Below are 14,717 nucleotides of genomic sequence, written 5' to 3'. Positions count from 1 at the left end.
ATATATGGAAGCCTGGCTTTGAAATCTATGGCATAGAAGGAGATGAAGCTCATATTCTCCCAAGAAATGGGAAGATTCCCAGTCATGTAACTATTTGTGCCACCTTTCTAGAATTCCACAAGACGACCCGAATGAGAAGAAAGAAAAGACTTGTTTAATTGAAGAACCGTTGAGAATGACTTTCGGGTTTTCGGATTATTAACTGTGTGTCTGTGTGAGTATTAGTGGAGAGAGAGAGTGACCTTTGGCTCCATGGACGCCAAGGTGTGATGTAATAAATCGTTGGGAGTTTTTTAGGGAATATTTTATTTGTTTCTAACTTCGGTAAAACGTGATTGGTTGTCAAGTTGAGTTCTAGGGGGGTGGGGTTTGGTTAGGGTACAGTGGCACCGGCATTGAGGTTGATAGAGGTTAAAGTGCAGGACTAGTCTTCCTAATCATGAACTTGTCAGGCTCTTTGTCTTTCTCTTTTACTTTTGACTGTTGAGCCTTTCTGGGCATCTAGTTGGGAGTTTGGGACAATGTGTCCGTATCTTTTGGTCTGTCCTGGAGTGGTGGTTGGGTTGATGATGGGGTTTAGGGGCGAAATCCCTTGTTTAGTTCTGTCTGGGTGATTTTCAGTTTTCATGAATGAAAATTTGTATGCAGAGTAACTGCTTGAAAATTTAGCTATATTGAGTTGGTAATTAACTAATTATCGTTGAAAGTCACTAGTAGTAGAGCCTATGATTTAGGGGAATACCGTTTTTGTCACTTTGCTCTCTCTGGTGCTTATCTTTGGATCCACGATTCCGGCTGTGTTTGAATTTGGCTTTTTGTTTTCTTTGAAACCAAGGGTTGCAATCCAATCAAATTATGGGTTAACCATTCTAAACTCTAGTTCTGAGTTTGGGCTGAACTCACAAGAATTTACAGTTAAAAAGATTAAAAGAAAGAAAATAAAGAGATGTTGTATAGAAATTCATCGTACTGTATACATAGGTTCACCCAGGTTGCACTGACATAATGAAAAGAGAGTTCAAAGATAAATAGAACAAGCTAGAATGAGACCCAAACTTTTCTTCATTTTTAGCCCACACTCATAACTTCATAGTCATGACATTTGCCATATAAAAATGTCATGACTTTGTGACAACCCATTAGAACGATGCATGCGTACGAAAGGAGAAAAGGTATACAAAGAGTCAAAGACTATGACTTTGATTAGTCTAGAGTCTCTTCCAAGAAACTATGGAGAGTTGGTACGTACAGATCGAACCATATAATAAGTTCAGATCGAACCAGTATTCTTTTGAGACTTGTACTACTTGTTATAATATCGATCTACTTGAATTAAAATTAGTAACAAATCAGTATAATGCATTATGCATGCAGGAAAACTAACAAAGAATGGAGTCCTTGAAATTAGCTAGAGCCGACGTTGAGATCATCTTCGGGGCTCTAGGCGAGAAATAAAGTTGGGGCTCCCAATCTTGATATTCACAAATGGTTAGTGTTATGATTGTTCAACCTGAACAAGAACACAAACGATCAATATAGCACAATAACACCGATTTAACATAAAAGATCATGGAAAAAAAAGATTATATTGTTCTCTATATAGCTTAACAAAGAAATGGACAAAAAAAATTCTCGGGTATATATAGCCTAAGAAGCATTGATGAGATACGCGGATACGAAAATAATACGACAGTTTCTATTCATTTCAAATAATTCGATCACTTTGTTTCGAGTTTGAACCCTAAACCCTAGAGAGATTCAAACAATTTGATCATTTTTTTTTAATTTGAGTTTATGAACAGTGATTTTCCAAACGTCCTGCTTCTAATTTTTTAATTTGGTTAATCTTTTAGTGAAATGGTTCTAAATCTTTAAATGTGTTGTTCTAGATATTTTCCATTCATTTCAAACAATTTAATCACTTTGTTTTGAGTTTGAACCCTAAACCCTAGTGAGATTCAAACAATTTGATCATTTTGTTGTTAATTTGAGTTTATGAATAGTAGGCGACTGTACTGATATTTCCGTAAAATGAAACCCTACATGTGGAGCTTGATGTAGCATTTCACATGCTTTGGATTTTTAAGTTTTCTGAAGCCAAAATCTTAATGAAGTGATATCTACTGCTGATGTGATTGTTGCTTTATTTGAGCAAAGGTTATTAAACAAAAATTGGTAAAGAAAAGGTTAGACGTACATGTTCCTAATTAAAGACTTGGTCCTCTAACAGTCACCTTAATGGCGGAATAAGTGAATAACTTGGATATATACATGGGAATTTTAGCAAGATACGTAGAAGTAAATCAGCTTCTCATTCATGTAGGATTTGGAACATGTAATGGAACAAATTCGTTACAAATGAAAGTAATTGCCCCCAGTTTGTCATCATCTTAATCTCTAAGGACATACAAAAAACAAGGCGCACTCTAACAACATATGGGGGAAAATGTGTTGATTCTAATACTACTCATCCAATGCGGTATACCTAACCCTATCTTGCAAACAGCATACAACCTCAAAATGGCAATCATCAGCCAGTTAACAAGTTTATCATGAGTTCATAACCTAATATACCTAATTGTATATTCTAAACAAATCTTCAGGACAGAATTCTGTCTTAGGTCGTAGTCTTGCTAACTTTCTTTGCAAATGTCTCAGCGACCAGAAAAGGGAAAGCAATTGTTGCATCACAGTGCACCTGGTTCAACCAAGAGAAAGGATGGAAAATAAATCAGAATAGAAGATGATAAGACCCAAGCATGCAAGGTATAGGATAAAAAGAATTGAAGGATTCACGTTTTGGTGGGTAAATATGTATTATTATGATGCAAGCAACCAAAGCTAAAAGGCAATGTGCAAAGCTAAGAGATGGCTAAAACTAAAAGCACCTTAACAGTGTTAGCAGAACCCCGTATTTTCCCCATGACACAGCCTCATCAGGACGTGCTCCAAAATCACTACCATCATACTCTTGTGAAGTATTAATGAATACAGTATAAGCCGCACCACTGCGCATCATATTAGCATTGCAACTATGATGTTTGGGCAGGCCTTTCTAGGATGATCATTCCAGTCTCCCTCAGACCTGCATGAACAGTTTCACCATTCATGGCCCTAATATATCTAAAGAAAAGATGAGGAACTGCAGCGCGCGTTGGAAGGTTTCATGGAAAGCATGTAGATGAGGATGAAATCATCACTGCGCGTTAATTCTTGCATCTATAGAGTCTGACTAACAACCTATTAGAACTCCACTTTCGAAACTCCAAATTTTGAACACAGCCTAACCTAATATTGCTAGTTGATATAGTACAACCATAACACAGCTGCTTGCATTTGCTATCATGGCACAATGTCCTTCACGTACTACTATGAGATTCAATGCGTGAACTTTCTTCTCTATATTACAGGCAAAATACATTAAAAGAACGACACTGATCAATCCCTAAGCCACCTCTGTATATTTTAAACAATCAACTCTAAGTTGAGTTACAAAAAACAAGTTCGATATCATAAATTAATTACGCATAATCCACATGTAATGACACATTGTCATCCGGATAAAAATGAACAATCAGTCAACATGACTCCAACAATCTCACAAGTTATACCAAATCATATTCACAAGTTAACAAGACATAATAAACCATGCATACAGCTTGGGGCAACTCAGGCACCCATATATAGATGCATTCTCTAAAAGGTTCTAATTACTAATTCCTTCATTTCAGTCCGAGCGGTTGCACGGTGTAGGCTGTCCAGATTCCCAATTTCCTGTAGGACAATTCCAAGACAGGTGGGTACCAGATTCATTACAGTCGACACAATCCATCATATAACATATCTGTGCGGACCCCTGCTACAATTTTCAGACAGACACCTCCAACAAATCTTTACAAATCCCTCCTGCAGAGATGCATCATCTTTATCCAAGCTAAAGCCTCCATCATACCCTTTCAGCAGCTTGTTCTCGTAAGCTTCAAGATCTATATCTGGTACTGTAGGGCCATCCATTGACAAGTACTCACTGTGCATCAAAGCATGTTTTTGCAACCAAGGATTATCCTGCAAGCTAGGATAATCCTTGGTGGTATATACATCCTTCTTACAGACCTTACAAATCACTGCATACCAAACCACTACAGGCTCCTCACTAGGAGGCGCAGCAGACCTCCTATGTCCAGTAGTGTATGAATCCACCAAGTAGATCCGAAGGAGCTCCGCCTCTGAGTGATATGATGGTCTTGGTGCCATACTCATGGTGTCTTCATGACATTGATTAATACCTGTAGGAAGTTTAAGCAAAAAATCGCGGTGGCATGATGCATGTACATGGGTGGCACGACAATCCTGCAAGCTAGAACCCTCCTGGAGGCCACTCACAACATAACCACACACCTTACAAACCACCTCAAACCATTTTATAGGTTCCTTATCTTCTAACATGTCATCAGGACCTGGTCATTGTTCCATTTTTGAATACAAAACAAAAAATCAGCGATGATGATGAGAAACCACCTCAAAAGAAACAAATTAAAAAAAAAAAAAAAATCTTTGATGAAACATATACAGAGACAGAGCTAGCTATAGATAAAGCAAAGACATTCATGAACTCATGAGTTGATCCAAAAGTAAAAATTTTGGCACAAGATGAGGTATAATTACTAGGCTGAATTTTGAATCAATGTATATATAGCAAGCTAAGTAGACAAATTCAACAAAATGGTAATGAAGAAGGAACCTAAGAGCACAGGGGAGCATACCAGGTGCCGGATCCAAGTCGAAGAGCTGACGGAGCTGGTGCTCTGAGAAATCTGAAGATGATCTTGGTACCATACTCGTGTCTTCATAACCTGGCAGCTCAGAAAAAATTGCTTTGACGCTGTCTTCATCATACTTATCCTCTTCCATTTTGGTCTGATCCCTCTCATTTTTTCCTATTAGGAAACCTAAAAAAAAAAAAAAAAGGGTCATGCTGATGATGACGACAAAACCAAAAAGATGAGTAGTCACATGACAAAGCCAAGTAGACGAACTTGAAGGAACCTAAGAGCACAGGGAAGCATACCCGCGTCCGGAACCAATGTGTAGATCTGACGGAGCTGGTCCTCCGACAAATCGTCTGGGCTTTGTTTTCCCTTTTTGGCCTTTGGGAGCAGGGTATAACTCGCAGTCCAACGCCGACTCATTGCGGCGAGTCGAGGGGATCTCAGTTATCACTTATGACGTACTTACCCAAACAGTGCCTGAATTTTTCCGAACTATTAACTTTTATACTTATGTTTTGTAAAGAACCCCCATCGAGGAGTGAAATAGAACATGAAACCGTAAGCTCCCAAGCTTCTAAGTGATAAAAGAAAGAAGATTGAAAAATATAAAAATGGGACTGGATGATTTAAGCCCGACCCAATATTCGTACCTAGCAACAGTAAAAAACATTAATCCCGTTAACTTTTCAAAAGTATTTTCATCCTTTCAGTATTCATCCCAATACTACACGACAAATCCACTGTAGCACAATTTGGTGGTTCGACTCCCAGCAGCAGAGCTATTTTTTTTTGTTTTTGTTTTTTTTCCTTCCCTTCTTTCCTGTCCTCGTTGAAATCGACATCATCACCAATGCTCCAAACCCATTAATAAATACCAGCAGCAACATAAGTTCCCCAATTTCCTTACGGAAGAGGATAGTGATGACTTCTTAGATGAAGATGAGGAGGAGGATGAAGAAGATGAGTTGAGGTTTCTGAGGCAAAAAGTGAACCAGCTGAGGCAACAAGCGATTGATGCAAACAACTATGCAAATAAAGGTGTTGCGGCTGCAGCTAATCCCAACAGTAGTGTCAAGATCACAAACAATCACAACGCTAGGAAGAAGGGAGTGCATCACCCAAATCAGAATGGGAGGGGCATGAAGGCGATTATTAATCCAGGTGGGATTGATCCCAATACCATGGCATCAATGAACATGAGCAACATTGCTCAATTGGGTGGTGGCCGGAAACATCAATTTGGGTGGGGAAGTCAGAGGGGGGATTGTAATCTATTAATTGAATGATCACTTACTAAACAGAATCACACATATATAAACACATTAACTTAAGGCATGCCGGAACATGAAAGACAGAAGACATACCTGAAGCTGAGAATGAATTGAGTGCCATGATGAACTGGTCCGGTCTTTAGGATTCAAGTCTTCTCTTTATGAGGCTGAAATCTTAATACTTGTGTGTAGAGAGTGCATGGACCTGAACCTATATACAGAGGGACTGATATCAGGAACTTCCCATAACAGTAATCCTAAATCAAATAGGTCCTCCATATATAAATTCTGTATCAATATATTACTTGATTTTTTTTTTTGAAATAAGGGCCGGTGCGGCTGCCCTCAAGCCTTGATTAATGAAACTGCAGAATACATGGGGGGACATTGTACCTAAACCCCAGATTACAATAAGCATCATGAGAACTTCCTGAAATAATAACAAGAGTCTCAACTAAAGCAATGTATTCTAACAAGCACCAACTAGCGAAAAGTGCACTATTGGCTACTCTATTCGCTTTACAATTGTGATGACATACCGGAAAGATAACTCTATTACGAAGAAGCATCATTACACATAACACAGCTTTCCCACTATGTTGCAACCAGAATATAAATTCGGTGACACTTAGTTTCATCCTGCCACTAGGAGGCTGCGACCATTTGACAAAGCAAGGAACTCGCCTCCTACCCAGAGCAGACACATTTTCGCCACTAAGAGGTTGCGACCATTTACCAATGCAAGGAACTCGCCACCAACTTAGAGCAGACAAGGCACATAGAGTGCACAGACCGGGACCAAGCCCACTTCGTTCTACCAAAATATGGTAGCGACTTATTAATGGTAAAAAGCCATAAACTATGAAAAGGTAAAAACAAACAGTAATAAACAAATAAAAACTGCACAAACAAGGCCCAAAAGGGTCCAGGCCCAAAGCCAAGGCAAAGGAAAGTCTCAAAAGCCCACTAGCCCAAGCATACCCAGCCTCACCATCACCGTCAGAACAAACCTGCCGGATCACCTCCAGAGGTTCACCGTCGTCGCTCAACTCCCGCCGCGCTGCCAGTGCAGAACGCCGAGGCACCAGCCCAGAACGTGAAGCCGTCAGCCCAGAAAGCTGCGCCGCCAGACCAGAACACCACCCTCCAACAGTCGCCCACCAATTGCAAACCAGCCCCTCCTTCGTCTCCACAAACCGGCCACTCCATCGCCGCCAGTAGAGAGACCGAAGAGGAATCCGATCTCGCAACCCAGTCACCCAACATCCGACCAACCCCTGTTCTGACTTGATCAATCACTTCTGCCACCAGATCTGACAATCACCGGTTTGATCCACCGCAATTTGCCCTTAGACTCCCAACCTTCTCCTGCAACCAACCTTTTCTCGAAACCTTGAGCCAGGGTGATCCCTAAGAGCCCCATTAGCTTTGCCCCACCGACCCAAAGGCCAACGATTCCCGTCCGACGACAGCGTCACAGGAGGCGCCGCCGCCGGACGGAAAGAAGAAATTCTATGAAACCCTCGCTTACACGACTTTGTTGGGATTGTTTTAGGTTAAGACCACATGGTCTTTAGCTCGGCTTCCTTTGCGCCTGGGTATTGGAACGGGACAGTTTACCTTAGATTTACCAATTTTCTACATATATATATTACTTGATTTACAAGCACATAAAGTTTCCCAATACAATATGGATTACAGATACAAATTCCTTATTCTTGCAAGGATAGAATCATCTATGCAATCCCGGCTATTTCATTTTGATAGTAACCATACACAATTGTTTATGTCATAATGTGAATAATGTAAGTCCAACTCTTACAGGAATAACCATGACGCTAAATTTGGCTGGCTTAATTTCATGGCAATGGGGCCGCAAATGCTGCTACTTCTGCTGCCGATTTAGTTGGCAATCCCAATTAATGTTAGTCTAGCAGCATTGCAACAGGCGCTTCAATCTCAACAAGCTCAAGTAGCAGGCAGTGGATATTAGGTTCAAGAAGATTCTGGAGGGTTCCCTAGTGATGATTATTAGACGGGCCAAGAATTAAGTTGACGAATTACTTTAGTTTTTCCAAATTAAGAAACAAGAATCACTGTATTTGAAAAAACAAAATTTTGGGTCCCTATATATGAAAAAACAATTGCAAACCCAGTAATCCAAAGTAACAGTAATCAAATCTCAGACTTGATTAAGACGAAGGGATGACAATTGACTTGATTAAAATAGAGAGGTTTTGGTAATGGTTTCAATGGAGGAGAAGGAGAAGATGGAGACGAGTGTTGGTTTCAGTCGCATCGATTTTCGAATGAAGAGCTTAGTGAGGCTACTGATGGCTTTTTTAAAAGAGCGGCTTTTAGGTTCTGGTGGATTTGGTTGAACAAGACGGAGATAGCAGTGAAATGTGTGAACCATGATTCGAATTGAAGCAGGGGTTGAGAGAATTCATGGCTGAGATTTTGAGGATGGGGAGGCTGCAGCATAAGAATTTGGTCCAAATGCGAGGGTGGTGCAGAGAAGGAATTTTGGAGAAGATGAATACTGAAAGAACTAAAATACCCTTGTAAAGTTAACAGGGTTAACGTTTTCATTGTTGCTAGGTACGAATATTGGGTCGGGCTTAAATTGTCAAGTACCATTTTTATATTTCCCAAAACATAGGTATGAAAGTTAATAGTCTGAAAAAGTTTAGGCACTGTTTGGACGATTTTCCTAAACAAAAATAATATTAAAAGATAGGCTTTCTCCTTATAAAATAATTAATTTAAAAAAGGATTTTAAATCCCAGGTCTAGCGTTTGAATCCCAGTTCCATCCCGTGGCCAGCAGATTTGAGGGATCCTTTGGATTCGTGCGTCTGCGGTGCAGTGGATTAGTCTAGCTTTGCCTGGCTTTCGCCCCAATGTCGGTGCAGGTGTCCTGGCACTGGGATACCACTGCATGGGTGTGTGAGTTACTAACAGCTAGCTACCTGATCAAAAAAAAAAAAAAAAGGATTTTTTACACCAACAGTGTTTGAAGACTTGGGTAACTGACAATATGATACCCAAACTTACAAAATTGGATTTGGATTTACAGCTAGTTATAGAAGGACTAGAAGTTGAATTTGCCGTGAAGGCGTGAACCTTGATGACAGTTCAAGCATTCTATCTCTAAACTTATACAAACATTTATATAAGTTTAAAGTTTGGACGTTTTCAAGCATAAACTTCTCCTACTAGCATGAGCCAAATTAAAAAGAAGAAAGAAGAAGAGACTTTTCCTATTTTCTAAGAAATTACATTTTGTCAAGTCATGAAACCCTTTACAAAAAGAAGCACAAACAGTCTTCGAAAGTATTCAAACGCCCATATAATTATATGGGAATTTCGTAGGACTTCCCTCTAAGGTCCAACCGTACAAGTCTTACCATGTAGAGTCAATGGAATAATCTTATAATTGATTCATCCCTTCGACCAAAAAAAAAAGAAGAGAATAATCTTATAATTAAGGAATCAAGTTCTAAACTTGTGATGGAGACAGATAGATAGTCTTGGTGGAATTGTCAAAGTGAAATCTTTTGAGAATTAACCCTGAATATGCCCAAAATTCATTTTGAATTCTGGTATAAAACTGATAAAAATATAAGTAAATTGGGATACTATTTATTTGACGAAATTTATATCATATGTGTCCAAAATAGTACAGCCTAATGCATTGCCTAATTTGATTGATTTTTTACAGAGCTAATCTTTGTATTACGTTATACAACATGAATGGGCGGATTGAAAAATTATAAAGTTATTATGCCTTAATCGCAAGAGAGGGTGAATATGCTCATTCATCCAAGGGGTGGACTTAAGAATTGTCCATATTGAAAACACCCCAGCATAGAGGAAACTCTTGTTCATATTATGTTTAGGTGTGACTGTGTGAGTATGCTAGAAGCTTCTGGTTTGGGAGCCCACTTCTGTTGGATGTTGCAAAGGTAGCTGGGGATGACTTTGTCTCTTGTTGGCAGTGCTTGTGTAAGATGTTGAAGAGAAGAAATTGATGTAGGACGAGAATGGACCCAATTTAGCCGAAAAACCATAAAAGTAAAGAAGCGACGTAGAATTAAGAAAAGTGATTGGAAAATAGGTAACTCAGGCGTAATCAGGTTACTAGACGCTGGAATATTCAAGAAGATTTGGTTTTGGACTTTTCGGGTTTCTCGTGCGAAAAGTCAGGTTTTGATTTTGAATCAGATTTGACTAACTTTTGGCCAGAATGTCCGTTTAAGACGCATGATACCTTTCCAGAATGGGAACGACGAGATCTTCAAGACTCACTAGCCCTATCATATTTAGGCCAAAATGTATCGTCTTAATTATCCGATTCGTGATTTAGTATTTTTTTAGGCTAGTTTTACATTCTTTTTATTTTAGGTTTTCTAGTTTATTTTGGATTTGTTTTGTTTTAATCCGTGGGCTTTAGAGTTTCATTGTTAGTCGCCCTAGGGTTTCTTTTCTCATATATAAGCAACCTTAAACGGCTGCATAACTATCTTTTATCATATTTATCAATCAAATTGAGATTTATCTCTTTTATCTCTGGTGGACTCCAGAATCTTTGCTTAGGTTTATTGCTGGTAAACCTAATTTATCATTCCGACTGCGTCAGGTGGTATCAGAGCAGGTCTTCCCTGTCTCTTTTATTTGCCTTAGTAGCAATGGGTGAAGTTACGAAATCAGATATTGAAGCTCTTACAACAGCGTTTACCGCTGCCATCAATTCCATGAATAATCAGATTGGAGAAATTCGTGGATTGTTGGGTGAGAGGAACAACAACAACAACAACAACAACAACAACAATAATCGAAATAGAGGCGCGGAAGGAGGCCAGCGAGTTAGGGCTCCACGTGGTGCAGTTGTTGTTAATACTTCAGAGTCTAAGTCTGAAGAAGAAATTGTGCAACATGAATACCAAGGACAAGCTAACCAGGATTACATAACCAAGGCTGATATTCCTTACTTTTCTGGTCACATGAATGTGGAGGATTTTCTGGATTGGCAGGTTGAAGTGGATAGATTCTTTGAGATCATGGAGGTTCCAGGACACAAGCAAGCTAAGGTTTCTCGGAAGCTGAAGAACGATGCTGCTTATTGGTGGGATCAGTTGCAGAGCTCTCTTCAGAGGCAAGGAAAAGAGCGTGTTCAGACATGGCGCAAGATGAAAGGTCTTCTTAGCGAAAAATTTCTACCTAGAGATTTTTCGATCAAGAATTACCCTCTTAAGAATTTTGAGAAGAAGTTAAAGTCCAAAGAGTTTGCTTTGCCCGTTGAGAGTAACAGTTTAACTGAAGAGAAGATAGAAAAATTTTCAACAGAAGAAGCCCCACAAGAAATCATCCATGATGAAGAAAAGATTAAATATGAAATTGCTCGTGTTGACATGGTTATTAATAATGAAGAAGTTTTGGAACCTGCAATAAATCATTCAGAACCATATGTCATTCAAGAATGCAACCTTGAGAGTCGAAAAGAATCTACAAAGGTCGCCTATGAAAGCCAAAATGCATATGACAGACTCATCTTTGACGTTGGGTTCATGATTGTGCCATCAAAGTTTGCAGAGGATCAAGCCAATAGCTCATAGGTTCAATTGTCTAATTTTTTCTCAGGTCTTTTGTCTCCCTATTCTTGTCCTTTATTCAAGAGGAACTCGAGGGCGAGTTCTTTCATAGTGGAGGAGAATGATGTAGGACGAGAATGGACCCAGTTTAGCCGAAAAACCATAAAAGTAAAGAAGCGGCGTAGAATCAAGAAAAGTGATTGGAAAATAGGTAACTCACGCGTAATCAGGTTACTAGCCACTGGAATATTCAAGAAGATTTGGTTTTGGACTTTTCGGGTTTCTCGTGCGAAAAGTTAGGTTTTGATTTTGAATCAGATTTGACTAACTTTTGGCCAGAATGTCCGTTTAAGACGCATGATACCTTTCCAGAATGGGAATGACGAGATCTTCAAGACTCACATTAGTGAGCCCTATTAGATTTAGGCCAAAATGTATCGTCTTAATTATCCGATTCATGATTTAGTATTTTTACTTACATTCTTTTTATTTTAGGTTTTCTAGTTTATTTTGGATTTGTTTTGTTTTAATCGATGGGGTTTAGGGTTTCATTGTTAGTCGCCCTAGGGTTTCTTTTCTCATATATAAGCAACCTTAAACGGCTGCATAACTATCTTTTATCATATTTATCAATCAAATTGAGATTTATCTCTTTTATCTCTGGTGGACTCCAGAATCTTTGCTTAGGTTTATTGCTAGTAAACCTAATTTATCATTCCGACTACGTCAGAAATGGTGGAGATGAGGCTTTAGCTTGGGCAGCATTGGGAGTGTGGAGGTTGCGGAACCATGCACAGTTTGGGCCGGGGTAGAAATTATTGAACCCCAACAAGCATTGGAGGTACTCTGGAAACAGGGATTGGAATACTTGGCTGCTAAACAATGTAACTTGAATCGAATATAGGGGCGGTGAGTAGTGGACCGAGCTCAGAAGTGGGGTGGAGCAGACTGTTGGAGAGGAAAGATCCCACATTGGAAAAGTGACAAATAAAATATAACTTATAAGTGGGTGGCTCTTACCCAATTGTACCGAGGCCTTTTGTGATTAAAACCCAACACCTAACGGGTGGTTAAGTTGGGACAGTATCGGTACAATGGTGGGCCACGGGCCACGCTTGTCGCTGTTTAACATGGTATCAAAGCGGGTCCCTCTCCAATTGCGTCTCCACGTAGGCACGTATCATGAGCCCAAATTGGGGTTCCTTGTATTGCCATTGAAATGAAATTACCAAGTGTCCAATGTGGGCCTTGGATTGTATTGACCAAGTCTCCAATATGAGACTTGTGTCCCAATTTCCAATATGGGAATTGGATGAATGAATTTCACGTGCAGACCTAGAGCTAGGTTGCACGTGAGGGGGCGTGTTGGAGAGGAAAGATCCCACATTGGAAAAGTGACAAATAAAATATAACTTATAAGTGGGTGGCTCTTACCCAATTGTACCGAGGCCTTTTGTGATTAAAACCCAACACCTAACGGGTGGTTAAGTTGGGACAGTATCGGTACAATGGTGGGCCACGGGCCACGCTTGTCGCTGTTTAACACAGACCTGACCTAGGATGGATCAAATGTAATTCTGATGGTGCTTGCAGGAGTAAAACTTGGTGGAGCGATGCAGGTTGGGTGGTTCGAGATCATGAAGGTCATTTCCTCCGTGGTGGTTACAGTGGGTGTTTCATAAGTGAATCTGCACTTATGGTGGAGGCAGTGGCAGTGCGTGATGGTTTGGAGGGGTGCCTTGCGGGTGGTTGGAAGAAAGTGGTGATTGAAACTGATGCAAAGTTGGTGATCGATTACTTGAACAACATAATAGAACCTGATGCCTCTATAGGGGATTAGAGGCTATTCTATTTGACATAATGGCTTTGGCATCTGAGTTTGAAGTGGTACGGTTCTCTTATATCCCTCGTAGGAATAAGCTAGTAGCCCGTCTACTAGCTACTCATGCAGTCGGTTGTAATAGGGCATGTAATAGCTACAACCAAAATAATCTTTAAACTCATAGAGCCTTCCAAAGAAGAACAATTGTAAGTAAGCGCTACCTGCACAAGTTATATACTCAAGGCACGATATATATTTTAAACCAAAAAATGGCTCTAGTAATACATAAATTGAAAAATATATGTGTTTGAATTCCTGGAAATCAAAGTAAATATTAACTAAGAAATGGTATTATGCAACATCATGTGTTTGAATTCCTGGAAATCAAGTAGCCCGTCCAAATTGGTGTCGTACACGTGAATCATGGATCTGCAGTCACGGCTACTATTCTCTTCCATTACTCCTAATCTCCTCAGAACGCTCTCAAGCTCCTCACAAGAAATGAAGCCGTCGCCGTTTATGTCGAACACATTGAACGCCTTCACAAGATCACTCTCATCGTCATGATCATTGGCACTACCATCTCCACGGCCATTGTCGCCGTCATTACTATCCGGCGTAGATATGGACTTGTAGAAGAACAAGAAGTCATTCCAGTCGAGGCTCGGTTTGCCCACAAGGGACTCTAGCTCCTGCAGGCTGAACTCGACCCCAATTCTCTCGAGGAGCCAGTTGAGCTCCTCGAGACTCACTTGGCCATCTCCATTCTTGTCAAGCTTCTCGAAAATTCGCTCTAGATCATTGCTGCTCAGGGGAGACATACTATAGGCTCAGTTTGAAGTTAAAGAGACTAGTTGAACAACATGCACATAAAATAGAGAGTTGGGAAAGCACGTTAGGTGTAGGCTGGTTTGATTAGGTTATCTGGTTATATATGGTTTCGAGGGGTTGTGTGGTATACATAATACATAGGTATATATATATATATATATATATATATATAGACACGAGTGGAGTGGGTCGCAGGTCCGGTTTCTTGTACGGATGTACGTGTTCGTATTGGGTACGAACTGAATAATGTGGCTGAGAATGGTCAGGGGAACTGGGCGCGAAGCTTCGTGGTGATTATGAAACAGAGAGCAACCAGAGATATTATTATTCCTTTGCTTGTGATATTTAGACGATTCATGTCCTGCCGTAGCTTCCAGAAGATGGGACTATTCCAGCGAAATCTGGAAATTACTAGTGATTTGCGTATTGTT

The 14,717-nt window shown here is 40.0% G+C and overlaps 2 protein-coding genes across 4 annotated transcripts; both read right to left on the bottom strand.

The window, feature by feature from the left end:
* Window positions 1-3,535: 3,535 nt before the first annotated feature.
* Window positions 3,536-6,298, bottom strand: LOC133739418 (uncharacterized). Of its 3 annotated transcripts, none has more exons than XM_062167198.1 (4): window positions 6,134-6,298; window positions 5,069-5,743; window positions 4,764-4,949; window positions 3,536-4,457 (listed from the first exon to the last, which is right to left on the bottom strand). In XM_062167198.1, exons 2-4 carry the CDS (start codon window positions 5,187-5,189, stop codon window positions 3,832-3,834), a joined length of 933 nt encoding a protein of 310 aa, XP_062023182.1. In that variant the 5' UTR covers window positions 5,190-5,743; window positions 6,134-6,298; the 3' UTR covers window positions 3,536-3,831. The 3 variants fall into 3 exon arrangements, with proteins under 3 accessions (XP_062023182.1, XP_062023181.1, XP_062023183.1); XM_062167197.1 differs by having other exon boundaries at window positions 5,069-5,246; XM_062167199.1 differs by lacking the exon at window positions 5,069-5,743.
* A 7,408-nt stretch (window positions 6,299-13,706) lies between these two features.
* Window positions 13,707-14,429, bottom strand: LOC133739181 (probable calcium-binding protein CML44). The gene has a single exon (XM_062166920.1). It carries the CDS (start codon window positions 14,274-14,276, stop codon window positions 13,794-13,796), a length of 483 nt encoding a protein of 160 aa, XP_062022904.1. The 5' UTR covers window positions 14,277-14,429; the 3' UTR covers window positions 13,707-13,793.
* Window positions 14,430-14,717: the final 288 nt, after the last annotated feature.

Source organism: Rosa rugosa, chromosome 3, assembly GCF_958449725.1.
Source record: "Rosa rugosa chromosome 3, drRosRugo1.1, whole genome shotgun sequence".
NCBI lineage: Eukaryota > Viridiplantae > Streptophyta > Magnoliopsida > Rosales > Rosaceae > Rosa > Rosa rugosa.
This window is presented reverse-complemented; position numbering and strand designations above follow the sequence as displayed.